Consider the following 27,395-nt stretch of genomic DNA (forward strand, 5'->3'; position numbering starts at 1 on the left):
CAGTCCTCAGCCCAGAAGTCCCTGGGGTGTGTGCAGGGAGAGGGGCGCGGATGCCGGCGTGATTGTAAGCGGGTAGCGGCGTTGACATTGAACTCAGGTCCTAGTGCGTGCGTGCGGGTGCGCGCGTGCCCGTGTCCACGCGCGTGTTTGCGTGTGTGAGTGGTGGGGTGGGGGCCGGGCTAGAAAGCTGCAGCAAACCACGGCCCTCGGGGAGCGGAGCCGAGCGCGCCCCCCAGACGCCGCCAGCCGGAGCTGCGAGCGCTAAAGCCATTCATGATTTTGGTGACGTTATTCCAGGAGTGGGCGAGAGAGGGCGTGGCCTCCCCGAGCCGAGCCCCGCCCCCGCCCCTATAAATACCGCTTCCCCGGCTCTTTGTGGGGCCGTGAGCTCGTCTGCCCTGCCAACATCGCTCAGGTAGTGGGGCTGTCTCCCGGAGGCGGACCAGCGAACGCCCAGTGCCCGCACCCGGCAGCCTGCCGCCCCTCTCTGCGCCCCTGACATCCTTACCCGGGACGCAGTGACCGTGTTTAAATCACAAGGGCGTGGGTCAGGCTCCCCTAGGACTTCATGTCTGTTTATTTCCCCATTCACTGGTGAGTATCTTCTGCGCTCTCGGCGGGCATCCGTCTACCGGCTGGGTTGCGAGGGCAGCGGGCGGCGCGCGGGCACCGAGCACTAACCAGCCGCCCAAGCCCGTGCAGGAGTCAACGTCAAGGTTGCCTAGGTGGGGGTGGGGGTGGTGGTGCTGAGAGCATCCAGACAAAGGAAGTGAACTCGCAGCCTTCACTTTAGTGACGGCTGGGCGGGTGTGTGTACGGTCGTGGTGGGGTGGAAGAAGAACCAGAGGTCAGGGCTGAACCCGGCTAATAAAACCCCTTTCTCTGCGGAGGGCTTCAGGAGGCGCGCGCCCGGCCTGGCGCAGGGGGCTCCAGCTCTCCCCGGCCCCTCCCCGTTTCCTTTTTGTTTGTATGCAAGTCTTGGCGTCGAGGCCCTCGGCCGCCAGGCTGAGCTGGTGCAGCGGCCGCGTTTGCAGAGCTCCGAGGGGTGGGGAAAACGCCCTCTCCACACGGAACTCGGCTGAAGCCACAAGCAGCCGCACAATCACTCGCTACAACTCTCGATCCCTTTCCTCTCCACAGCCCCTAAACCCGACGCGCCTTTCTGGGGGCCGAGGCTGGGGAGGAACCGCCCTCTCCCCCAGGCCGGGCAGCGGGAGTCAGAGGTTTGCACCCGACCTGAGATCGGGGTTGGGAGGGATGCGTCCCGGGCGCCCGGCTGGTTGAAGAGCTAGCCCCTGGCCGCTGAGACTTGCGTGCAGGCTGCTGCTTCCTTCCTGCGCTGAGGAGAGGAAGAGCGGTCAGGGGGCGAGCGCCGGCGGCCCCGAGCGCGCTCTCAGGTGCGGGCGCAGAGAGCCCGGCCGCGCAGGCTCCAGCGCCGCGCAGTCCTGCTCAGCTCAGAAACCGGAAAGTTCATGCTTCTTGCTTTAACTTTTCGGCCCCGCGCCGAGAGAGGAGTGAACGCCGGGACATCAGGCTGAGAGCCCGGCGAGAGTCGGATGGGCAATAGCCTTTCCCGGACCCAGGAGGAAACTGAATTTGGCGTCATAGTCCCTGACCTCAAACTCACCCAGAAGCCTAGCATCCTCTTAGTCTCCCCTCCCTCAACCCAGCCTACCTGTTTAGAAAAGAGACGGCATTCTCAAAACAGTAAAAATTCCCTCACCCCTGAGGCTTGCTGTACCCTTCTTCAGAGGGCCCCCCTTCCCTCCTACCTCCAGGTACCATATGGGTGAGACTTTCAAGGCCTTTGGAGGCTATGTTCCCCTGACCACTCAAAAGTCACCAAGATGTGTGTCAAGGCCCATCAGGGTTATTGTCCCCTGAGAGATTAAGGTTGGGTCTCACTTTACAGTTGATTAGCATTTCATGGTTTTAGTGCTGCAACCCCCACCCCGTGGAGCATTTTGAGCATAACTGTGAAACTGTGAGCTCTGCATTATTAGTATCGTGGTAACTAACAGGGCACCTGTGGCTCAGAGAGGTTGTATGACTGGTTCAAAATCACACAGCACTTGAGTGGCTTAGCTTGGACCAGAACCTATTGCTTTTGTTTCCAAATCCAGTGCCATTTCTACACTACGTAAAAACTGTAAAATGAAGATGAGTTTGGTACCCCTGTTTCCTTAGCTGTGGTCTTTCTAAAGCCTACCCTACTTTTTGTTTTTAACCATGTATAAAGGCATGATGGTGAAAATGTTGAGTGTTGTGTAGCAAGTACGTTGACTTTGGTATGTGCTATTTGGCATTATACATTCAGGACCCTGTATGTGTCCATGGCTTGTGTGAGGATAATGGAACATTTGTATCCTGCTTACAGAGTACAAAGCACTTTCACATGTCAGCCATTGGTGGGCCAACTTGGCCCCTCTGGAAATTTCCTTTGCAATCAGAGTCTGGGCATCCTTAAGGCTTTTAATCCAGGGGATGTTTTTCAAGCTGTGAGCTTTCAGCTGCTGTGGCAAAGGCTAGAGAAGGGGCTTGGATGGCAGATGTGAAGCTTGGGGAAAGCTGACTCCTTGGGGCTTTATGTGGGAAATTTTGCAAAAAGGAACACTAGAGAGACATAGAAATTTAGGAAGGCAGCAGTACTGGACTTGGTTTCCCTGAGGTTGGCCTGTTATCATTATGTAATAGCAATATTCATTTTCAATAGAGGCGGGTTGAATTGGTTTTAATATAGACAGACGGCCTCTGCTACTTACTGTTTTGGTTTTTTTTCTAGTTCTGTCACTTAAAAGAAAATTCAGAGTCATTTTGTGCCAGTGGGGACTAGTACAGGAGAGGAGGAAAGAGGAGGTTTTTACCAGAGTGGTTTTCAGACAATGGGCTTTTTTGAGAGCCCTGGTGCTCTGGGCTTGTAAGGCGCTACCTCGGGGTATGAGCTTGTTTTTCTGCGAGTTCTGTTTTGAACACCTCTCATTCTCCTTCCAGTTTCCTGATTTAACAGCAGAAGGCCTGAGAGTAGGAATGTGAAAGTGTGTATGTTTGTTGACTTTTGTTCTGGGTTTCTTGGCAGCCCTGACTATCTGAGATCGGCCGAGATGACTGAAGTGATGATGAACACCCCATCCATGGAAGAAATTGGCCTCAACCCCCGAAAGGATGGCCTTTCCTACCAGGTGAGTTCAGTACAGGCTCCTTTCTGGCTTCTTAGAGCCTAGTGGCTTTTGCTGGGGCTGGTGGTAGACTTGGTTCTGTATCCCAGTGCTGTTTGTAAGATCTATGTGCCCTTGAGAAAGTTCCCAAATGCCAATAAGCCTCAGTTTCTTCATCTGTAAAATGGGACAACAGTCGTTCTTACCTCATAGAATTGTGAAGATTCAACATGATGAAATAGCATGGCTAAGGCAGTCAGAGTGCCTGGGACTCAGTAAGCGTTCAGAAAGCGTGAGCCAGTTCTTAATTAGTCATCCTGGCTGCTGTGAACTCTTCCCTTTATGGTGGCAAAGGGGGAGGTCAGTTCAGACCAGAACTTCCCTCCTCAGGCAAGCCAGTAGTAACATTTCTGTGAGGGGCATCTTAAGGAGGGTGGTCTGGTGGAGGAATTGCTGTGTCAAATGCTGCTCTCTTCCTCTGGTTGACGGTTGACCAACTGATTTCAACAGGGTTAGTATTCAAACTGCTGAGAGTTGAAGAGACCTTTCCCCAAAGGGTAGTGCTCTCAGGGATATGATTGCCAGGATCCAGCGCAGAGATTATCTTGTGTGGTGGATCCAGAATATATAAGGACCAAAACAGTGGTCTGAGTAATGCCTTCAGATTCTTGGCCCGTGCTCTTTTTGGCCTACCATATGCTTTCCACTGTGCCTGGCCCACTACAGAGACCTTCAGATACCTTCAGGGCAGTTAACTGTTTTCAGATTTCTGAGGAGAGTGCCTAGGTCATTACATATGAGGGAGGAAAGAGTCTGTTTTTAAGAGAGGATCTTGGAAACTGTGTAGCATGGCTGAACGGGGGAAATGAATGGGGGTGCGGTGGGCTCATTCAGCAGATACTAACTGAACGCCGCTATGGGCCATACACTTTACAAGCAGTACTTGTTCAGTCTTGACCATAGCTCTGAGGTGGGAGTTACTGTTCTGTTCCACAGATGAGGAAACAGGCCCAGGCTGAGTGGATAACTTGGGTCTCGAATTCCAAAGCCTTGCTCTTCTGGTGCGTCATGTGTCTGTGCCTTAGGGTTGGTTCTTGGCTAGAACTGAGACTTTGCTCTGGCTCGTCACTCCTTAGAACCATTCTAGGTTTGTTTTTGTGAAGAAAGAGAAAACAGAAAGCTGGGTGGGTGTGATGGAGGGAGGGTGATGAAAGAGAGCTGAGATGAAAGCTGAGGTTGGCTAAGGTAATTTGGCAGGTGACAGCAAGAGTCTCCTCAGACACACTTGGGAGGTTCAAGAAGGCCCCTTTGTTGTGTGTCAGTATGGCCAAGCCTCTTCTGTTGGTTGGAAAGAAGTCTTCAGGTGGCTTGAGGGGGTTCGAGGTTGGGGGGGAATACCCTTTCCTGGTTGGTTTTCTACCTTCCACCCTCAGAGTGGGTCTGACAGAGACAACTGAAGGCCCCACAGCCTGTGGGAGGGCAGAAGTTTCCTGACCCACTGGCTGGGGTGTTTTTGGATACCAGTTTCCAAGTCACTGAATCAGACTGAATCTCTTTGTGGTTACAGGTGAGGGGTTTTTCTGTTTGTTTGTTTCGTTCTGGGTTTCAGATTTCCATCACAGAACCTTTCCAGACACAGTCGTCAGTATGTATTATGTATGCTTTCTATAATCTCCTTTTGAACACATCCCAGGATAAAGGGCCAGGTCCTACGGGGCTGTTTTCTTGACCTTCAGGTTACTCTGTTGAATCTGAGGGACAGAGTAGGTAATGACAGAAGAAGGTGCTGTGGTGCTGGGTGAGGACAACTCAACTGGGGCTGCAGCGGGCTGGAGGAAAATAAAATTGCCTCTGGGCTCCTGAGATAACTCCATGCTGCCTAAGCAAAGGGCCCTCAGATCTTCTCTTGTGGTGCTAGACTAAGGGGCCAGTTTTCACAGCCTCTCAGGAGAGCTGTTCCTGCTACCTTCAAGCAGACTACTGCCCAGTTCCAAAATATCTTACCTTGAACTCCAGTGCAGTCCATCACAAGATTTTGGAAAGGTCTTCCTGGAGAAGAGAGAGGGGAGAGGTGGTTATCTTCAACCAATCAGCATTTATTGGACACATGGTGTATATAACCTGCTATGCTGGGCATTGTGAGGAGGGTCCAGGGCTTATGAGGGAGACCAGCATGCACATAACTGGAATACAGGACATCTGGTGGAGCAATTACAAAGCTATGGTCAATTTGGGGATGTGTGGCAATGGGAAGGCTTGGGAGGAGAAAGTCAGACTGGGGCCTTGAAAGAAAATTAGGACTTTGAGAGGACACTTCCATCCCTAATTTTGCAGCACTTTTGGCTTGCCCCTGTTTGTACTAGGCTCAGGACTCTGCAGCAAGTTGGTCTGACAATTGTCATATAACCGGTATTCTCTGGGTCCGCTCAAAGCCACTGCCATCCAATTAAACACATTCCCACCAGAGTTCTGGGGTCTGTCCATTGTACATGCTCAGGCTGGGCTTGAATCTGGGGGCAGCAGAGCTTTGAGCTCTGTTCTTGGCATTCCTCTTGAGGGTAATAATAGTACATGGCTTTTACTGCGACCTGCTTTTCCCAGGAACTAAAAGTGGGATGGAGACATCAATCCCGACTTAGCAGTTGAAACAGAATCTCAGACTTGTGGTTTGACCTTGAAAGAAGGTTGTAAAATAAATAGGCACACTGGAATTTGTCAGTTGTTCCCCCCACCTTCCAGACCTCCCCAGAACGAAGCTTTGCTGATTTCTCTGCCCCAGATGTGACATCTTTCTTCTCCAGCGCCTGTGGCATTTGAGCTTAAATGATGCTGCCATGGTCCTGCCTGACCTTCTCCCTGCCCGGGTCTCCAAGGCCAGAGGATGCCTTATTCCCTCTTTGTGCCTATCAGCCATCACCCTTCCAGTAGCCCTCCCCAACCTGAGGTGCCTGCTGGCTTGGGGCCTTGACAAAGCAGGTACTAAGTGAATGGTGGTAGTTTCAGTAAAATTGAGTCTCTTGATTCTAAAGCTGCTCACCTGCACTTCTGCTTTAGAATTTTTAAAGGGCCTCCTCAGCCTCAAATCTCTCTCTGCTCAGTCATGTCTGATGCTTTGCGACCCCATGGACTGTAGCCCACCAGGCTCCTCTGTCCATGTGGATTCTCCAGGCAAGAATACTGAAGTGGGTTGCTGTTTCCTCCTCCAGGGGACCTTTGCCATCCAAGGATCAAACCTGCATCCCATACACAGGCTCAGATAGATATCCTTTTATCCCCTGAGAGATTTGGGGAAGCCCTATCTCTTGTGCTTAGGGAGTTAGTGCTGTTTTAGGAGCACGTATAAAAATTGACAGAGCCAGTACCCTGTTTTATCTTAACATTTACTTAGAGAGTCAATTCAATATGTGCGATCCACATCTGCTGCCTCACTTGGCATGAATTATGACACCCTCCCAGGTGGGTGAATAAATGGTTAATAGAAGTAGAGTATTTTGGGCAGGGATGTAAGTGGTGGCCAGCACACAGGGGGCTGAGTGGGAGGGTCTTCAGAAGGATGGGGTTCTGTCCCTGCTGGGCTGCAGCTCCCTCTCCACACTGCATCTGTCAGCTTCTTGTTCTCTGGCCCGATGAATAGATGGATAGGGGTGTTTGCCTAATGCCTTCCTACTTTCTCTAATTCAGGGAAGCAGGTCAGTGGCTGCCTTGCAGGCTCCCCGCAGCCCCACTAGATTATGACATTTTGGAATGCCTCTCAGACTGGGTCTTCTGTGCTGTGCCTGAGTTGGTCTGGGCCCTGAATAGGGCAGAGTCCTGGGTGTTCGCCTCTGGTCATGGATGTTGCTGCAACCCAAAGGCTGTGCATTTTGGCCTGGCCACCCAGCTTCCCCAGCACAGCTTGCTGAGGCTTCTACAGTTTTTAATCCCCCTTGCTGAGTTCTAGACAGAGATTTGGCTCTTCTGTCTTCATTTAAATCTGTCCCCTCTCAAGCAGCTGGACCAAGATCTGATAACTTTTATCCTTCCTAGGCTCTTGAAATTCCTCTCTGGTCAGCACACTGTCCTTCTCCGGCCGCCCGTATTCCTCCTACTGTTCTTGGTCTCATGCTCCTACCATTTGATGTCCACCCACCAGTCAGAGCAGCAGCAGACTCCCCTCCTTCTCAGGGAAGCCAGGGAGGATGCGCCGTGAACTAGAGCACTAATTCTGTATGCACCACAGTGCCTCGTGTTCTGGGCTTTCCCTTTGATCTTCAGCGCTGAGAGCTTTCCTGCATCTTCCCCTGCGTTTCCCGAGACGGGAGGGAGGGATGTCCTGGCTTTTGTAGGACAGGGAGGAGGGACAGTGGTGGGTGACCTTTTCCTGCCACAGTCCTGTCATTTGCTTCTTGCAGTCTGAGCCTCTCTTTCAGCTCTGCATTAGGACAGGTCTGAAGCACCGGGCTGGCTGGGACCTGGCCCCTCCTGGGACAGACTTTCTCTGTCTCTTCCATCTCCAAGGCCAGCATTAGCCAACTCCCTTTCCTCCCCCTCCTCCCTCTTCATCAGAAGCAGCAACTCCTGTCTCAAAGAGCAGGCTCAGTTGAACCTCTACAATCAGGCAGCAGCTCAGAAACGCTTGCTCTTCACTACTGAGCCTTTCTTGATGAGACCCCCGAGCCTGGCTCTCCTGTTCCTTCCTGTGTAGGTGCAGGTGTAGAAATCTGTGACGGGCTGGGGTTCCTGCGTGTGTCTCTGCTCTGTTTCCCTCAAGCCCCTGCTCACAAAGCCACTCCAGGCGTGTCATCAGCCCCCTTTGTCTCCTCCTCCTGGCGCCCCTGTGTTATTGGTTACCCCCAGCTGCAGTACCCCCGCATGGTTCTCAGGAGTTTGGGAGCCCTGGCTGAGCAGGCACACAGAAGTCCCCTGGTCACCAGGAAATCATCTTTCACATCAGACTTAAAAAGCCTCAGTTGTCCCTGGAGGGACATAAAGCTAAAATTCCAAAGCACTTGGCAAGAGACGTCCAGCCATGAACATGACATATTCCTGGAATCCCAGCATGTTTTCTCTCTCCTATCCCTACCCCGTCCACTCCACTCCCTGCTTGGTACAATTCATAATAACATGAGACAGAACAAGGCAACTAGAGCCACAAGGTTCAGAAGCAGAGGGAGTCTGTTTCTTTGAGCAGCACTGGGCCTGAGTCTGCACGTGCTGCCTTTCTGAGCCAGCGCCCAGGTCACGTCAGTGTTCAGGTCATGTCTGCTTTGTGTGGGGCATCCAGCACCTTCCTTCCATGCCCAAGGCCTTGACACACACACACGGCATTCACTGTTTTGGAATGCCCCTGGGTGAGAGCCTGCAGAAGGCTGGACTTATTCCCACGGGGGCTCCCCCCAACAACACACACACCGTGGTCACAACAGTGAGTCTGTAGCACCGCCAGGGACAGAACAAGCTTGCTTCACTTCCCCAGCCAACGTGACACACACTGGAGCCATGCAACCCGGCCTTCTCTCAAAGGGCCTGTGTTAGGCCTGAGGCCTCTCAAGCGGTGGTGTGTTCATCACTCTCCAGGCCCAGGGTCTGTGTCTTAGATGGCTCTTTGTTCCCACAGTGCTGGGCGCAGAGTCTGGCAAATAGTTGTTTACTGGATGCTGTGTGATTGATTGGCCACTTCTTCTCTCCCTTTCCTGAGCTGAGAATACTTTCTCCACCTTGGCTACCCCATGGCATGGGTTCTCAGAGGGTCAGCATTTTTCTCTACGCTGACCTAGTCTCCCAGGTTGGATAGAGAGGAGGATTGTACCATGAGGAAAAGGGATGAGTTTGGGTGGCGAATCTTGTGACTGGAGCCAAGAGCTATTCCTGGGTGTCTAGTGAATGTCCTGAAATGATCTCTCAGGCCCAAGTCCTGAAATAATCCTCTCAGGATGAAGACAGGCCCTCATTCACACAGGGATCGGAGCTGCCTGGGCTTCACTTCTTTGCAATCTCACAGCCTTGGGGTCCCCTCAGCCATCTCTCATCTCGCCACCTGCCTTCTCTTGTCCCTGAGCCCAGCTCAGGAGGATCTTTGTCAGTCAATCAAATCTTGTGTCTACTCCTCACTCCTTGACTGAAGGAGAGCCCTTTGTTGCACAGATGTGTCTTAGAAACAGAATTAAAATTTGCCAAAAGTTTCTCTAGACTGTTTTGACCTCAAGGGAAGTTTGGGAGCTCCCTCAGCCCCCTCTCTGCTAGAATTAATTGCCTTGCACTGTGAAAAGCTCCTTTTACATAAATTGTATAGAAGAAACACTCAAACATTTAGCTGAAGTGACACTGACTGTCTATAACTCAGCCAGGGATTGTATTGGAGCCAATAGGAAGGAAGGTTCCAGATCTCTCACCATCAGGAGAATTGCCCTGAGCAAGAAGAGCAGTCACAAACCTCAGTCCAGTGTGTGTATGTGTGTGTGGGGGGGTGTCTCTAGGTCTGACTCTCCTAACTTGAACCTGAAGGTAGTTCCCAGGCAGAATTAATTGGTGTGCCTTGAATTCATCTTCTGTCTTTACTTTGTAGAGCTTGAGACATCTCTGGATTTGAGAGGAATCCTTGATTTCCCCAGATTCCTAAACATTTTCTCCAGACACAGCCCTATGTGTCAGCTCTAATTTTTCAGCAGGCAAGTATGTGTGGGCAGCACCAGGCTTAGCCGCTGATTCCCGGGGACTGAGCCTGAGATGCCTACACGAGTGCACGCGCGCACACGCGCACACACAGTCACATCCACTTACATGAACTCTCACACACATGGTCACACTTACACACTCACTTATGACCAAAATGGCAGATGGCAGAATGTTAATAGAAGTTATTTTAGATCAAAATTCTATAACTATAGGAAAACTTTCTTTTCCTTCCCTCCTTTCTGAGTAATTTCACATTTTCACTGGTAAAGTATATATTTTATTATTCTTATACTTACTTTTCAAATTTTTAAAGTAACACATGCCCACTGTGGAATTTTTATTTTCTTCTTTAAAGTTTTTTTTCCAAGTCACCATAATCTGACCATGCACAAATTGCAACTGCTAGCATTTTAGCATCTTTTCCTTTCTTTTCCATGACACTTGTATTTTTTTGTGCCCAAGATACTGAATTGTGTTCTGCTTTTTCACTTAATGGTATGTAAATCATCAGCATCACATTATCATAACTTATCTTAAAAATGCCTCAAAGCCAGCATTTTAATAGCTGTATGATATTTTATCATAAAGTTACAACATGATTTTTTTTACCATTCTCCAATTGTTTAGTTTTTTTAGATTGTATACATTTTTATTTTATAAATATGATAATTTATATATAATTTTAGATATAAATCTATGTTTGTAGTTTATATTCTTTCTTAGAATAGGGTCTTAGAAGTAGAATTTCTAAGTCAAAAGGTGTAACAGTGTCTGTGTTATAATTTATAAAGGTGATACTAATTCCTTCTAGAAATTTAGAGAAATATAGAGAAGTACAAAGGAAATTTTCAGTTCAGTTCAGTCGCTCAGTCATGTCCAACTCTTTGCGACCTCATGAATCACAGCACGCCAGGCCTCCCTGTCCATTACCAACTCCTGGAGTTCACTCAAACTCATGTCCATTGAGTCGGTGATGCCATCCAGCCATCTCATTCTCTGTCGTCCCCGTCTCCTCCCAACCCCAATCCTTCCTAGCATCAGACTCTTTTCCAGTGAGTCAACTCGACGCATGAGGTGGCCAAAGTATTGGAGCTTCAGCTTTAGCATCAGTCCTTCCAATGAACAGCCAGGATTGATCTCCTTTAGAATGGACTGGTTGGATCTCCTTGCAGTCCAAGGGACTCTCAAGAGTCTTCTCCAGCACCACAGTTCAAAAGCATCAATTCTTTTTAAATGCCCACATTCCCATCACTGAAACATTTTGGTATGTTTACTTCTAGTTTTATATTTATTTTTATTAAAAAATAAAACTGAGGAAATACTGTGTGTGCTAGAGTGAATCTAGTGAGTCTTTTTTCATTTTGTATGATATTGTGACTGTGTTCCTGTTATTTGGTTTTCTTTGTAAAATGACATTTCGTTGTGTTATGTACCACTTATTACTGAATGTTTAGGTTGTGGCATATTTTGTTCTTACAGAGAAAACTGCTTTGAACATCATTTTACACAAATCTCTGCACAGGTCTGATTCGTTTCCAGAAATTCCTGTAAATAGAATTACTGAATCAAAGAGATTTAACATCATTAAGTTCTTGATTATATATTACCTTAAAAACAGAAAACAAGAGTTTAGCATAATATCCCATCTCCCAGCATTGAAAACTTTAGCAAATAGAATCTCTGGGGGTATAAACTCTATGCAGGTAGGATGATGGAGGGGCTTTGTGGAGAGAGTCAGAAAGGTGTTTGATTATTTTAAAGTGTTTGAGAGATGCTGTACATCTTCCTCTAGTTTATTAATTGCTTATTTTGAGCAGAGATGATAGCAGTTAATGATGTTTAGATACCATTTAGCCAGCATTCTAAAATAGCCAGCGACATTCTTGTCCTATAGTGGATATGTTGACATGCTTTATGGATCATGAATGTATATGAGTTGGCGATTCCCCTCTTTATCTCCTTTGTTAAGGACGTTGGAGCACTGTGTGATCTTGAGGAAGATTGGGGAAGTTGCCTTGGTTTGGAGACCATCGAAGGTTGGGCAGATCCATGTTTAGTCCCCTGAACCCTCTGGGTTTTCCTGGGGTTTCAGGTCTGGCTGATAGAATGGTCATGGTTTAGAAATATTGCTTCCCCTACTGTGCTCAACATTATGTGGCAGCCTGGATGGGAGAGGAGTTTGGGGGAGAATGGATACATGTATATGTGTGGCTGAGTCCATTTGCTGTCTACCTGAAACTGTCACAACATTGTTAATCAGCTATATTTCAATATAAAAGTCAGAAAAAAAGAAATATAGCTTCCCTGGAATCAAGGATACGCTGGGCTCTTAGAAGTCGATCTGAACATAATAGAAGTCTTGGGCCAGTGTTCAAGGGCCTTCCATCCAACAACACTGCAAGACTCCTGCATCAAAGATAGCCTAGGCCAACATTCCAGTAGGGCCCCCATATGCCTGATGGTTTACAAAGTTAATGTAAGTGTTATACAGACAAACTTTGAAAGTGTTAGTGTATTTTATGGTTGCCATCTATGATAAGTAATACTAGTTTTCCATTTATGCAGTGATAGAACTTTTTTTTTTTTATGTTTTGGACAAGCGAGTAAAGAAAAAAATGTAATTGAGCCACAGTTTGTGTGGACAGGAAAGAGTGACAATGGTGGTGCCTGACTTCCTGTGGCTGGTGTCATTGTTGTCACCATGAAGGAATTGTTTTCTTCCAGAATTGAAGATATACTCTTAGATGGAAGCATTCTTAAAGATCAGTTAATACTAAATTATGATTTCTGTGTGTGTGTGTGTGTTTTTCATTTGGCCCCTTGGATACAGCAGTTAAAGCCATATCAGAAATATTTTTGGCTGTTTTCCTTGGCACCCTAATATTGGAGGTTTTAATGCCAAATTACTTCTTAATAAATGTGTGTATACACCATGTCTTGTTTCAGCAAAGTGTTAAAACCAGAGGACAGCTGGCCCTGGGGTTGAAACTTTCCAAGGGATGTGACAGCAGAAAGCATTTGGGGAAAAATCACTTTCCACATCTTTGGCTTCCCTCTGTTGCTGTCTAAAACTGTGTTTCCTGAAGACAGATCTCACCAGTTTTCTTTTCCTACCCTTCTAGTCAAGATTGCCCTCCATCCTCTCTGTAAGAGGACCTGCTTCTCACCAACTTGAGTCTTTTAAGGTGCTTCCCCAGCTTGTGGAAACTTTAGGGGCATCCAACAAATGGACCATTTAAAAATGTTACTGTCTAAAAAGCTTCATAAGTCCCACTTGTTTATAGGAAACCAATGAAAAATTGCCTTTGTCTTTAATAATTATTTGTGGTATGTTTATTGATCAGTTATATACTAACAGCTGCAATAAGACAATCCAGAATTTTTTTTTAAACCTTAAGGTCACAGGACATAAAAACATTAAAAGTCACTTTATATGCAATCCGTTCCGTCCCTCAGTCGTGTCCGACTCTTTGCGACCCCGTGGACTGTAGCCTACCAGGCTTCTCCGTCCATGGGATTCTCCAGGCAAGAATACTGGAGTGGGTTACAGTTTCCTTCTCCAGGGGATCTTCCCGACCCAGGGATCGAACCCAGGTCTCCCGCATTGGAGGCAGATGCTTTAACCTCTGAGCCACCAGGAAGCCCCTTATATGCAATAAAGACATATTATTCCTGAGAAGTATGAAAAAACTAATGACTAAAAACTTTCAAACAGGAAAATATATTAAGATCAACAACTTCTATGGAGCAGTAGAATGGACATACATTTTCAAGTAGAGAAAGGAATATGATTTGACTTAAGAGCTTGTTCATGAGGTTTTTTTAAATAGGTGATGGTTGCTATCAAATTGCTATGGTGTTTATAAGCCATTGAGTGCACATTTAAAAGAGTAGCATAAAAGTATTTTTTTTAAATGGTGGTGTTTATAATATAGCAGAAGTTTTAGGTGTCAGTTTTAAAAGGTGTGAAAGGAGACAATTTTTCAAAATTCTTTCAAAGTATATACCATATTTGGAGATCATGGATATAGATATTCTCCTTGGGATCAAAACTGTGGTACTGTAGCATCTCTGATGGGGTGGGGGAGACTGGACCACCTTTGAGACTTGGACCAGTCTGTCAGATGTGGGGATGCTCTCATGCCAGTAGCATGACATTGGGTCACCTCCATGTTCTTTGGACACTGTTAGTGATATGGACGGAGAAGGCAATGGCTCCCCACTCCAGTCCTCTTGCCTGGAAAATCCCATGGACGGAGGGGCCTGGTGGGCTGCAGTCCGTGGGGTCACTAAGAGTCGGACACGACTGAGCGACTTCACTTTCACTTTTCACTTTCACGCATTAGAGGAGGAAATGGCAACCCACTCCAGTGTTCTTGCCTGGAGAATCCCAGGGAAGGGGGAGCCTGGTGGGCTGCCGTCTATGGGGTTGCACAGAGTCGGACACGACTGATGCAACTTAGTGGCAGCAGCAGCAGCAGTGATATGGAGCTCAGAACCTCTCAGCACAGCAGGGCTTAGACTATGAATCTGGACAACTGGTCTCTAAGCTTGGCTTTGCCACTGACTACGTCATCTCAGGTGACTCCCAGCATCTCTTTGGGCCTTGCCTTCCCCCATGTGTCATGGAGAGAGTTGATTCTATCATTTTTGTTAAAATGTTATATAATGAGGTGAAATCCTCCATCCTAGTCTTAGTTGGCCCCTGGAGTTAAAAAACATCTCTCTCTTATACTTGATGTCAGCCTTTCAATTATTTGAAGGTACCTTTTATGTTTCCCTTAAGTCTTTTCCAGTTTTAAAACATACTATCCTTCAACCTTGACTTATACAGTCATCTTTATGAAGGTATTTTTTTCTCTAGGCCATTGGCTTTCAAACTTTTAATCATAGTCTCTTTTACATTCCTAAAAATTATTTAGGACCCCCAGAGATACATTTGTTTATGTGGGTTATATCTTTTGACATTAAGAGAGTGTTTAAAATTTTTATTATTTATTAACTCCTTTAAAATAACAATTAAAACCATTAATTAATATAACTAATGATTTTAATAAAAGTAAATATATTTTCTAAAACAAAGAAAAATGTTCACAATTTTTTCAAATCTGTTTGATATCTGGCTTAACAGAAAACAGCTAGAGCCTTCAATTTATTGTGATTTGATATGTGTGGATTAAAGTCAATGAAAGAAATCTGGCCTATGCAGATATGTCCTTAGAAAAGGAAGAAATATTTTAATAATCTTTTCATATATTTTTCTTTGATATTTTGGCAAAACTGAATAAGTGGTAGTTTCTTGAAGGTTAGTGGTAATGTGGAATCTGAAACCTTATCAGTGAACTTTCTGTACTTTTACATAAAATTCATTAGTCTATCTTGCACTTTTAATGACTCTTTTACCCATGCTTGGTTTCACAACCTGATGTACTGATCATTTGGAAAATATAGGTTCACCAAGTTATGCAGATCTTCCAAATGTTAATACATTTTGTTACATAATATTAAAAAAAATCACATTAGTTAATATCTCCACTGGTCTCATCAGAAATTCTTCAAGTGATAGGAAACTGTCAAGTTTATGATGGCTGATACAAGTTTTCCAAAATTCGAATTTTTGCTTGAGACCTCAGTTTTCACCATTGGTAACAAACATCCTCAGACGTTTTCTTTGAAATACCAGTCTTATGTCTGCCAAATATCCAAGTCTGAATAACCATGGTTTGTTGGTCAGTAATTCTTTCAACTGAAATGGTGTTCCATGGAAAAAAGTAGCTAGTTCAGCTTGCAACTCAATCCCATAAGTGTTTTTCTGTGAGACAACTGTTGTGTCTCTCAAAGTTCTCCAGGGTGGTAAGAAAACACTGCAGCTATCTGGCATAGGATGATTTCACATACCCACATCCCATTGTGTTTATCGTTATTGCCCTTTGAAAAGAAGACAAGCTTCTCAGTCATCTCAGGGTTTGGGGAATGGCCTCTCTGTTGCTCCCATTTGTTCTACCCAAGTGTCCCACTGCCACACACCCCCTTTCTCAGCCTGGTAGGCTGTAGTCCATGGGGTCGCTAAGAGTCAGACAGGACTGAGCGACTTCACTTTCACTTTTCACTTTCATGCATTGGAGAAGGAAATGGCAACCCACTCCAGTGTTCTTGCCTGGAGAATCCCAGGGACGGGGGAACCTGGTGGGCTGCCGTCTATGGGGTTGCACAGAGTCGGACATGACTGAAGCGACTTAGCAGCAGCAGCAGCAACTTTGCATAGTGTATTAAAAAACATGTACTTAAAGAATCAATATTTAATAAAAATTCATCTTTACCGCTTCATCAAGGACATGGAGAATTTTGTTTTCATTGTGAGTGGGGGGCGGTGAAGAATACATTGACTACCAGTTTGCTGCTACTGCCATCATTAATTCTTGTATCATGTTAGTATTAGTCACTCAGTTGTGTCCAGCTCTTTGCAACTCTGTGGACTTACAGCCCGCCAGGCTCCTCTGTCCAAGGAATTCTACAGGCTTGGAATACTGGAGAGGATAGCCATTTCCTTTTCCAAGGGATCGTCCTGACCCAGGGATTGGATCCGGGTCTCCGCATTGCAGCAGACTGTTTACCATTGGAGCCACCTGCACCAGAAGCTTCACCCACTGTTGTTTTTCATACTGTTAGTGCAGGTATCAACATGAGAAAAAAGCCAAGGAGCAGCTTAGGATTATGAAGAAAGTATTTTAACTCCATGGACACTCTCTCCCTGAAAGGGCCTGAGGAATTGAGCTTTGAGAACCACTGCTCTAGACTGAACAGAGATCAAAGGGCCGCAGCAGGGCACCTCAGTGTAGACGGTGCAGATGAGCTCCATGAGAGGAGCAGACCTCTAGGAACGTAGCCCTGTTTCTGTCAGGGTTTTTGCATCAACACTGTAGTTATGATCAACTAAAATCTCCAGATCTCTTTTATTGGACCTACAAGCTTCCTGTTTGGGAGGGGGCAGAAAACTTTTAAAGACATGCATTAGCTGATGACCTCACTTTGGGAGAAGGTGAGTGGGAGGTGATGGATGTCATCCAAGTGGACACTTTTCACAGATGGTGGAAAGGGATGGATAGCCGTGGACTGGGGAATCCTCAGTCTAAGATGGGCAGTTGAAGCCAGAAAGCCGCCTTGAGTCCAGAGAAAAACCTAGGGGGACTCTGAGTCCAGAGAGGGCACACGGAAGGTGAGGTTAGACAGGTCAGGCAAACCCGAGCAAGATAATGAGAGAGTGTGAGGCCTGAGGCAGGCTGGCCTCGTAGTGTGCGGCAAAGGTGCTGATGACTGAAGGCCAAGCAGAGGCCCTGGAGCTGGGCTGTGAGCAAGTCCTTAGAGACCTGAAAGTTGTTTCCATCCAGTGATGAGTTTGGAAGCCATGTAGTAGCAGAGCCCCAGACAAGAAGGCTATGGCTGCTACTGCTGCTGCTGCTAAGTCACTTCAGTCGTGTCTGACTCTGTGTGACCCCATAGACGGAAGCCCACCAGGCTCCCCCGTCCCTGGGATTCTCCAGGCAAGAACACTGGAGTGGGTTGCCATTTCCTTCTCCAAAGGCTATGGACCAGGCCAAATAGTCAAGATTTTTGTCTCTAAAACAAAGAGTGAGGAAATGGTTGGAAACAGCAGCCCTGTCAGTCTTGGCCTTCTGAGAAAGGGGGTGTGTGGCAGTGGAATACTTGGGTAGAACAAATGGGAGAGACAGAGAGGCCATTCCCCAAACCCTGAGATGACTGAGAAGCTTGTCTTCTTTTCAAAGGGCAATAACGATAGACACAATGGGATGTGGGTATGTGAAATCATGCTATGCCAGATAGCTGCCGTGTTTTCTTACCACCCTGGACAACTTTGAGAGACATTCTTTAATATTCCGAAAGCCCCATCAGCTCAGTGGACCCAGAATTATCAGCAGCAATTAGTGCTAATTAATTGGAATTTGGAACTCTTGACTTGCAGGATGGGTGTGTGTTGGAGAGATGTTTATGAAAGATGGTGTTTATCCAGAGGATTTCCTTTTCTTTTAAGTTTCAAGGCTAGAGGCTTACGCATCTTTAATCCAGAGGAAGGAGATCCAACCGTTGTTATGAAGCCCCAGATCTCTGCGCAAGTCTCCTTTAGGATTAGAGACACCAGGAAAGGGTAGGAGAGGGTGAGGTGGCTATTCCGTAAGCCCGTCCAGGGGAGACCCGAGCGAGGTGAGTCTTAAGGCTGGAGAATGAGATCACTAGCATCCCAGTGGAGATGGGCGATTGTTCTTCCTTGTCCCCTGCATCCACCAGTGGCCACTGTGCCCCTAAGCTCTACCTCTTCCTGTTCTTAACCGGCCACATTTCACTTTGAAAAGTCAGTAACATGCAAGTGATGATGAAGCAGGGTGTACTTTTTTTTTTAATTAGCTGCCTCTCATTCACTCAGCCTTTGGCAGAGCAGGATGCTGGTAGAGATCTGCCCATTGTTATAAACCAGCCCCTCCTAGGGAGGAATAAACACACAAGGCCAATCCATTGTTGTTCTCCAGGAAAAATTAGAAACCTGGGCAGCAGGACCTGGGAGTAGGCTGGGGGAGGGAGGGAAGGATGCATAATCTGGAGACTTCTAGCTGCAGGGGCTTCCACTGAAAGGCCAGGATCTGGACCAGGCAGTGGCTTTCATTCCAGCTGGCCTAACTCATGCCCTGGGAAAAGAGAGGCACTGGGGAGGAAGTGATGAAGTCACAACCATTTCTCCAAAGAACCTGGCCTAGAATTTGTGAGCACAAGCCCAGGAGTGCTGCTGATTTCCTCCTGTCCCAAGCCACAGCCGCAGACTTTCCAATCCCTCACTCTAAATGTTCCCTGGGGACCCCAGCTTTACCTAATAACCATCATTAGGAATTTAAAATTTACAGAACATGTTCACACATAGCTGTATTTAGTTCTCTCCAAAGCCCTGTAAGATGGGAATGAGCATTAATGCCAATTTATAAATGAGGAAAGGAGGGGGTGGGCCTCCACGTCTTTGAGCCTATTGGGTGCCATGCTGGCACTCAATCTGAAGCATCATGTAATCCTTCCAACAATACTGTAAGAGTGGGAACTCCTTCCTCATTTTACTTGGGAGGCAGCTGAAGCTCAGGGAAATTAAAATGACTTGACCCCAGTCATAGAGATAATAAGATTCAGGGACTAGGGAAAAGCCAGATCTTTCAGACTCCTGGTCTACCTGCAGGAGTGAAGATTTTCCATCGCAGGTCTGAGGTTGATTTTTTTTTCCCCCTTCAGGGAGGTAAGAGGCTCACTGTGTGGTTCTGGATGCTCAGGCAGATCCCTCTCAGGGCCTTGGTATTCATCTCAGGCTCTATCCCCCCTCCCCCTCCTACCCAACATGCCTCTTCCTTCTACTCCTCTCCAGCAAAGAGGAACCGGATGGCCAAGCTCCCTGGATCTCAGCTTGCAGAACTGGTGATTAGCCCTTTGTGTCTAGTTAACCGCCTTTCATCTCCTCTACTGCTGGTGTCCACTTTCCCTTATTAGCATCTTTCAACTCTTTGCCGAGGCCTCCGCCCTGTTTGTGGCCAGCTCGGGTTGTGGTTGTTTGTCGGGGTGATGGCTGAGGGATGAGTGTACATGGTGGGGTGGCGGAGGGGGAGCTGCTCCAACCAGAATCACTCACATTTTCCATCCTAGGTGCCAGGCATCTCTCTCCTCTCCCACCCCAGAAGCAACCAGGTTTAGGTCACCTGGCTTAGAGGCAGACAATTGATAGCTAGGCCCCCAAATTTCGGGCCTTTGGAGCTTGGGTATTACCTTTCAGTTCCCTTGCGTGGGTGAAATGGGAGCTGTCTGACCGGCAACTTTTATACTTTCAACAAAAGCCTGCTGACTAATTCCTCATCTCCAGGAGCTCACCTTCAACCCCAGATTTCCCTGCTCTGAGGCAGCCCATGTCAGCCCATCAGCCAAACATCCTGAGCTTTCCCGGACAGTCCTACTTCCACTGTATTTAACTCATATTTAACCATTTACTTGTGTTGCAATTTATATTTACTTGACTTTACATATTTCATATGTTTATATTAATAAAAATTAAAGGAAATTTTAAAAACTTAGCCTCAATTCAAGTGCTTAAGAGCCGCATGTGGCTGGTGCCGTTGGACAGTGCGAGTAGAAAACATTTCCATTGTTGTGGGAAACATATTCCAATATACTGTGCTATTGGACAGCTCCAATATACACAGGCAGAAAATCCAGCATCCAAACTACAGCTCGCAGATCATTTGTTCCTTGAAGGTCCTAAAGCGTCTCTGACCTTTCAAGTGAACTCATTTGAGTTTCAAAATGTCAGAGGCTGTTGGGATTGGAGACCACCTGGCAAAGGATGCCTTTGAAGAAATGTCCCTTATGAAATTCACCATTATCAAGTTTGGAATGCCTGCTGTTCCTCCACAGTGAGACAGGTGGGGCCTGGGATGTTCTTGGTGCATGTGATTGCCAAGACTTCGTGTGCAAAGAAGGGAACTTGGTGTCTCTTCGTTTCATCCAAGCCATTGGTCTTGGCAGCCAAGGGGACAGCTGGTTATGGAGTGCAGTCTTGGTGGACAGAGCAAGGGGCAGGGCTGAGAGAATTCCAGCTGTGAGGGATGCGTATTGACCTGTCCTGCCTGGAGTGTAAGGGTGGGAAGTACCTCTCAGAGCCTCCCCATCGTCCTTTACGGACTTCTTGGAGGGCAGCCTTTGCTGCAGAGAGAAGAGTAAAGGAGCTTTTCCCCTTCCCCAGTCCAGGGAGAAGGGGCGCTTTGAGGTAAGAGGTTTAGCCAGAAGCCTTTTCTTTCTGGAACAGGGGCAATTGGTTTATCCCTTGCCAGTTCCTGCAGGCAAACAGCATGCTGGCCTGGCCTGCCGCCCCAGCCCTACCTGTCATGTGCTTGGCAAGTCTGACTTGAGTCCTTTTTTCCACTGCCTTCCCCACCCCATCAAATTGCCGTTGCAACCTCTCATTTTTCTGCTGCCTAGATGATTAAAAAGCATGACTTAGTGGAAAAATCTTGACCTCCTTGGGGTCAGCCTCTTAGGCAGCTGTCAGAGGTAAGATTGTACTGGCAAAATACTCAGCTATGCTTTGCAAGGCTTTCTGTCTGGATGTGAGGAAATGAGAAGCTGTTTGGTTCTGGGTGCGTTCTGTTTGTCTTTGGAGAGAGCTACAATTTTCAGAGACATAAATTGGTATTATCTGATAATAAAATATAATCTCTGATGGGAAGGTTAGATTATTATAGTGATTTTTTTTTAAACGTAATTAACAGGCTTTGTTAAATTTTTTTTTTTTTTCCCCATGGCGCCTGCTCTGAGCAATTCAGGGAGCAAAGTTCTCTGGCAACTAAGCAGTATCAGAAGTTCAATGCTCAGACTTCCCCCAGGGACTTAAAAGACTTAATTGTGCGGCTCCTGGTATGAAATTGTTTGGAGTTATTTTAATTATTGTGTTAGTATTGCTGCCTCTTGCTTGGAGGTTGAATACTTACCATAGTCCTGTTGAAACTGCTCCAAAGAGGACATTCCAATTTGAATTTAACATATGTCCTCAAAGCATTTTATCATCTTTGTATTTGCCCAGGATTTGTATCCATCTAGTAAGACCAGCCCTGGTGGCTCAGATGGTAAAGTGTCTGCCTACAGTGCGGGAGACCTGGGTTCGATCCCTGGGTTGGGAAGATCCCCTGAAGAATGAAATGGCAACCCATTCCAGTACTCTTGCCTGGAAAATTTCATGGACTGAGGAGCCTGGTAGGCTACAGTCCATGGGGTCGCAAAGAGTCGGACACAACTGAGCAACTTCACGTCCACGTTCAGTGAGACCAGAGGCCACTTCACTTCTTAAATGGAGAAACTCAGGCCCAGGCGGTTGAGAGGTCTTGGTTAGGTAGGGTTGGACAGGTGATGTCAAGGACATAGTGAGAACCTGAAGTCTGTGGCTTGACCCTTTGTGTTATCAAACGGGCGCCTCTTTTGAAGTCCTGTGGGTCTGAGTTTGGGTCCCCGTTCAGCCACTTCCTAGCTCTGTGGCCTTGAGTGAGTCAGTTGCCCTCTGTGTGCTTCAGTTTTCTCATCTATAAATAGTGATCACACCACTGCATACTTCAGAGGATTATTGTGATCTGCGATTCTGCTCAGCAGATGTGCCTGCCATATCTTCCATCATCAGCAACATCATCCTTATCTTCACATTTTCCCTACTTTTAATGAGAGACCCCCTCCCAGCTCAGAGCGAAATCACATGCTCTCCACCACATGCCCTTTCCTTGTTGTCCTTCTCTTCCTTTTGTTAGCCTTGCTGCTGTGTGTCCCTTCGGCTTTTCCTCAGCATGGGTGACTATAATTAGAAGCCGGTCACCACCTCTCTCAGCCGGGGAGTCACAGCACAGGTACAGCCCCAGGCTTGAGGTCAGAGGGTAGAGGCAGGGGTCCAGGGCTGTCCTGGGCCTGGTGTCCATCCCCTCCTGGTATTTCGCAGCTCTGTCCTTGAAGATGTAGAACAACTGTCCACACTTGACAGTTCATCTTCTGGACCTGTCTGCCCAGGTGGTCATCTTGGGGCCTGAACTGCCAGATGGGCCATTAAAGCCCAGGGTCTTACCCACCATCCCTTTCCAGGAAATGGGCGTGTTGGCCCATTGTAATCCATTCATTGTTCAGAAGATGCAGGTGCTAAAAACAGCAGATCTGGTTTGAATCCTGGCTCTTCCTTATGGTCCTCAGAGTCCCAGGGTCCCTCTGCTCCTGGTTGGGGGGTGTGGTATGTGGTGTGGTGGCAGTAAGGCCTAAGGCAGGTGATGTCTGAAAGAGCTTTGTTAACCGTAGCATACTTTCCACTCGTGGGGTCCCCCTCACTCATGCCCAAGGCTTGTGCTCGGAAGGGCATCTGGTTCCCCCTCGCAGGGAGGGGCTCCAGCTCCACATGAGAGAAATGAGGAGGGGCCCAAGTAAGCCCTGTGACCTTCTCCCTGCTCGGCACTGGAGTCTAGTCACAGCCCAGTCCAGGGGCAGACCTGCAGGGCTGGCTGCCTCGGGAAGAGGAAGCCTGTGGTGGGGGTCATCTTTCCCCACGCCTCCCTTCACCACCACCCCCAGCCAAGCCCCTCCCTGCCTTGTTTTCCTCCTGGCTGCCATTAGGATACTTTTTATAAGCCTTGTTAAATCTTTAATGATGCCTGGTTGTGCAGCTGGCTTAAGACTTAATCCCCAGCAATAGGGCTTTATTGGATAAATGGTTAATAATCACTCTTCTGCAGGGATTGGGGAGGTTGTGTTGAGGCCCATGATTACCAGAAGCCCCACGAGGGCCTCTGACATGTCAGGGACTTGATGGGACCACACTTCGTGGGGTCGGGTACAGTGAGACTGGGCACCCTCATCACACCCCAGAAGTCGGGAAGGCCTGAGGTTCTAGGAGAGCCCTTAGTACCTCCAAGGAACAGAGAAAGGCACAGGGAGCCCCCCAGGTTCTCTTCAAATGTGTCTCCACCCCCCTCCTTGTTTCACTTTCCTTTCTTTTGCCATGAACAAGCTGTGTGACCCTGAGCAAGTCTCCTGACCCCTCTGGGCCTCAGTTTCCGTATCTATTAAAAGGACAGGTTGGGAAGAGATGACCTTATAGGTGCTGTGTGATTCTGTAAGCCCCAGCAGCCCAGATAGTCTCTTCTCTCCAGCTCTCTGGTGTGTCCCCGAGGGCTGTGTGTGGCAGGGGACCAGCAGCCCTTGGGATTAAGCACTTAAGCTGCTGGGCAAAGAATTGGGTCATCTGTAGTCACAGGGCAGCATGCGCAAAGGGAAGCCACAGAGCCTAGATTTTATAGCCTAGTTTAGGGTTTCCCCTGGCTCTGGGCAAGACACATACTAGACTTAGAAAAAGGAACCTTGTACAGGACTTTGGAAAGAGAAGTAGACTCTTTCAGGTATAGAATTGTCAAGGTGGGTGTTGTTCAGTCACTCAGCTTTGTCCGACTCTTTGGAACCCCACAGACTGCAGCATGCCAGGCTTCCCTGTCCTTCACTATCTCCTGGAATTTGCTCAAACTCAAGTCCATTGAGTCAGTGATGCCATCCAACCATCTCATCCACTGTCACTCCCTCCTCCTCCTGCCCTCAATCTTTCCCAGCATCAGGGTCTTTTCCAATGAGTCAGTTCTTCACATCAGGTGGCCAATTGGAGCTTCAGCTTCAGCGTCAGTCCTTCCAATGAATATTCAGGGTTGATTTCCTTTAGGACTGACTGGTTTGATCTCCTTGCTATCATGGAGCCAGGGGTTGTTCACAGGTAGGTAGAAAAGGAGCCTGGGATTGTGTTCCCACATGCCCGTGTCGGGGGCCATGCATTCAACTCTGATTTGACTTCAACTTCACAGCTACAGTGAGATTAGAACCTGTCTCCTTAAGGGGCAGGTGGTATTGGGCACAGACTTGGGAGTCAAACAGACTAGGGTTTGAATCCCATTCTACTGCTGCACATTTCCAGGCTGAATGATTTGGGCACCCTCCTTCTCCAGGTATCTCCTGAGTGGCATTAGCAGCACCTATGTTTCAACATCACTGTGTTGGATGCAAATGACCTACATAGAATACCTGGTATCTGGCTCACATCAAGTGCTGATAATTATCCTGGGAGGAATTTGCTGTTGTGGCACCTGTTGTATGCATTGTACTTTTAGTTAAAATGCTTGCCACAATTGGAGATGTGACTTACTGTGGAGGACATGATCTCGAGTTCTTTTATCTGAAAACAAAACCAAAAAGGACAAACACCAATTTGGTAGCACTGTCATGAAAGCCTTCAGCTTCACGATTAGTTGGCTAAGGGCTGATTTCCTCTGTTGCCCTGGAGTTTGCTCCCTGGCCCCTCCCCGATGCTCCGCAGTGTTCCCAGGGGATAGCATGGTCCCTGGTGTACAGTGGGGGCTCAGTCCTGCACGTGAACGTGACTTAGTTCTCTGCTTTTATTTCAGATCTTCCCTGACCCATCAGACTTTGACCGCTGCTGCAAACTGAAGGACCGTCTGCCGTCCATCGTGGTGGAGCCCACAGAGGGGGAGGTGGAGAGTGGGGAGCTCCGGTGGCCCCCCGAGGAGTTCTTGGTCCAGGAGGACGCGCAGGACAACTGTGAAGAAACAGCAAGTGAAAACAAGGAGCAGTAGAGTCCACGCCGGCTCCCTCGGGGTCACACCAGACAGCCTCTGTACCTGAACTGTGTTCTTTCCCACTACCATGGAAGGAGAGCGTGTGTGAGCCACTGCAGTTCTGCACACGTCAGATGATGGCTTCCGTTCTGCACCTGCAAATCACTGAGTTGGTTTTCTTTTCTTTTCTTTTCCTTTTTTGAGATGTCGGGCAGCGGAGCCCTCACCGACTACGTGCCAGGCCTTTGAGAAAGGAAGCTTCTTAGAGCAAGGGTGGGGTGCGGGGAGGCGGGTGTCTTGGAGATCATTATCTGAACTCAGGCGGGCTGGGGGCAGCCCTGGGACTCCAGTGGGCTCCGGGGGAGGGCATCTGGGGCAAGAAAAACAAACAGGAGATGAAAGAGAAAATACACATTTGAAAGAAAACATTGAACAGAGAAATGCGGCCAGCAGCACGCACTCTGGCTACTGAGACATCACCCCACAAAGTTTTCATCTCTCCCTAGTTTTGCCCACTGCCCACCTTTGTTTTTATTTCGGGCGTGTTGGTCTGTAATGGGAGGCAGGTGAAGGAGAGCCGTGGAGCCTGGTTTCTCGCAGAGCCAGCCAGCGGTGATGCCAGGAAAGAGAAAAGTCTCCTGGTTCCTTCTCCAGACCCTCCCCTCGGGCCCTGGCAGGTACACCTGCCCGCTGTGATCTGGAGGTTTTTTGAGAGGCTGCACTTTCGAGCGTTCCCCTGATTTATCCTCTTTGCCCCTCACCCTAGCCCTTTTGGAAATAGCTTGTTTCCCGCCCTTGTTGGAGGGCCGAGATCGATGCTTGGACACCGAGGTCCATCCCCCGCTGCTCTCCCCAGACTTGCTCTCCCTCTGGGTGGAGGCACAGCATGCCAGGGCCTCCCCCCAGGGCTGGCCCTTCCTCCTCCTGATCCCCACCCTCCCAGCCCCAGCACAGCCTTTTGGGTGGCTGCTAGCCTGGCCATGGGTTCGAGCCAGCATGACCAGCCGCAGTACCCACTCCCACGTGGGATCTTGGCTTCTTTTTCCAGTGGGGGCTGAGCAGCCAGCAGGGGAGACTTTCTCTGTTTCTCATTGGGAAGTGAGCGTTAAGGCAGGTCCTGAGAGCTGGCAGAGCCTGGGAGTTGTGGATGGCGGTGACAGGCAGCCCAGGGATGGAATTTGAAACTCAAGGGTGTCATGAGATCCTGGGCTTCTTCCCTGGTGTTCCTGGATGCAGAGGGTGGGTGGCGTGGGGAGGGAGTCGCATCCCTTCCCACTTGACCCCTGCAAGGGCTATAGTTGCAGAGAAAGCTAACCTGGACTTAGAGCTTCTTATCATAGTTAAGAACTATCTGGAGCTGCAGAGATTGCAGAACGAAACTCTTCACACATCTCTATCTCAGAGCAGGACTGTGCAGCCAAGAAGTGAGCTCAGGTCCCTCCCTGGGGCTGAACGTAGCCAATTGAGACACCCACCTCGTCCCCTCAGGGCCCCAGGCCGTCCAGGCTGAGCCCCTTGGGTTGGGTCATATGTGTAGACTTGTACTTAATACCTCAAGGTTAGTGTGGCTCTGGGGAATGCTGGGGCGGGAGGACCAGCGTGGCTAACTTGTATCAGCAGGACTTGGTTCTGGGCAGCCGATGCTCATCCCCTCGCCCCTCTGCCCCCACCCTCTGTGTTGTCTGTTCATGTTGCACACACCGATGGCAATAACTTCTTCCAGCTCCTCGGGCAAGTGGGAGAGGCCTGCAGCCGGCCCTGCAAGGGAGCTTTTCTCTCTCTCTCTTGTTCTCCCTCTCCTCCTGTTTCAGCCGCAGGGAGCCTTTCCCCATTCCTCTCACCCCTCACAGCTGCAGTTCTCATCCCATGCCTCCCTCCGTGGGTGGGGTCTTGCCTTTGAAAATCCCGTGTTTCTGTGTCCCCGTCTCATGCTCCCCTGTATCATCTGTCCTAGTCTTGCCATGTGATGGGAACGTGCTTGTAAACTGCATAACAAATCTGCTTTGTGTATATGTGTGTTTATGGGGGTGGTTTATTATTTTTTGCTGGTCGCTAGATCCCTTTGTATGACCACGTGGAGTCTGAGCAGGCCAGGGGCTGACAGCTTAAGTCAGGACCCTCAGCGGTGAGCCTGCTGTGGGGACCCAGCTGCTCTTGAATAAGTGGCTGAGCTCCCGTCTGGCCTCCTCTTTTTTTTTTTTTTTAAAGTAACTTGTGTGTATTTCTAACTGATCCTATTGGGGGGAAAAAATCAACCCTAGTATTTCAGTAAAAATGCCTGTTGTAAGATGAACCTCCTGTAACTTCTATCTGTTCTTTTTTGAGGCTCAGGGAGAAACTAGCATTTTTTTTTTTTTTCAAACTACTTTTTGTCACTGTGACAGTTGTAAATAAAGTTTGAAAATGCTTTCCA

At 48.1% G+C, this 27,395-nt stretch overlaps 1 protein-coding gene across 2 annotated transcripts; it reads left to right on the plus strand.

Moving 5' to 3' along the window:
- Nucleotides 1-373: 373 nt before the first annotated feature.
- On the plus strand, nucleotides 374-27,395 carry LBH (LBH regulator of Wnt signaling pathway). 2 transcript variants are annotated; one of them, XM_055400187.2, is made up of 3 exons: nucleotides 374-594; nucleotides 3,077-3,179; nucleotides 24,812-27,395. In XM_055400187.2, the coding sequence occupies exons 1-3, from the start codon at nucleotides 569-571 to the stop codon at nucleotides 24,998-25,000; spliced, it is 318 nt and encodes a 105-aa protein (XP_055256162.1). In that variant the 5' UTR covers nucleotides 374-568; the 3' UTR covers nucleotides 25,001-27,395. The 2 variants fall into 2 exon arrangements, with proteins under 2 accessions (XP_055256162.1, XP_088697394.1); XM_088841268.1 differs by lacking the exon at nucleotides 374-594 and having other exon boundaries at nucleotides 3,027-3,179.

Source organism: Moschus berezovskii, chromosome 11 (genome assembly GCF_049115385.1).
Source record: "Moschus berezovskii isolate FMDL1 chromosome 11, NW_MosBer_1.0, whole genome shotgun sequence".
Lineage (NCBI taxonomy): Eukaryota > Metazoa > Chordata > Mammalia > Artiodactyla > Moschidae > Moschus > Moschus berezovskii.

What these genes read in the sequence shown, in the direction of transcription:
- LBH (XM_088841268.1), top strand. Translation starts at nt 3,042, where the DNA reads ATGTTTGTTGACTTTTGTTCTGGGTTTCTTGGCAGCCCTGACTATCTG. An exon ending in AGGATGGCCTTTCCTACCAG is followed by an intron (nt 3,180 to 24,811) that starts GTGAGTTCAGTA and finishes CTTTTATTTCAG; the next exon opens with ATCTTCCCTGACCCATCAGA.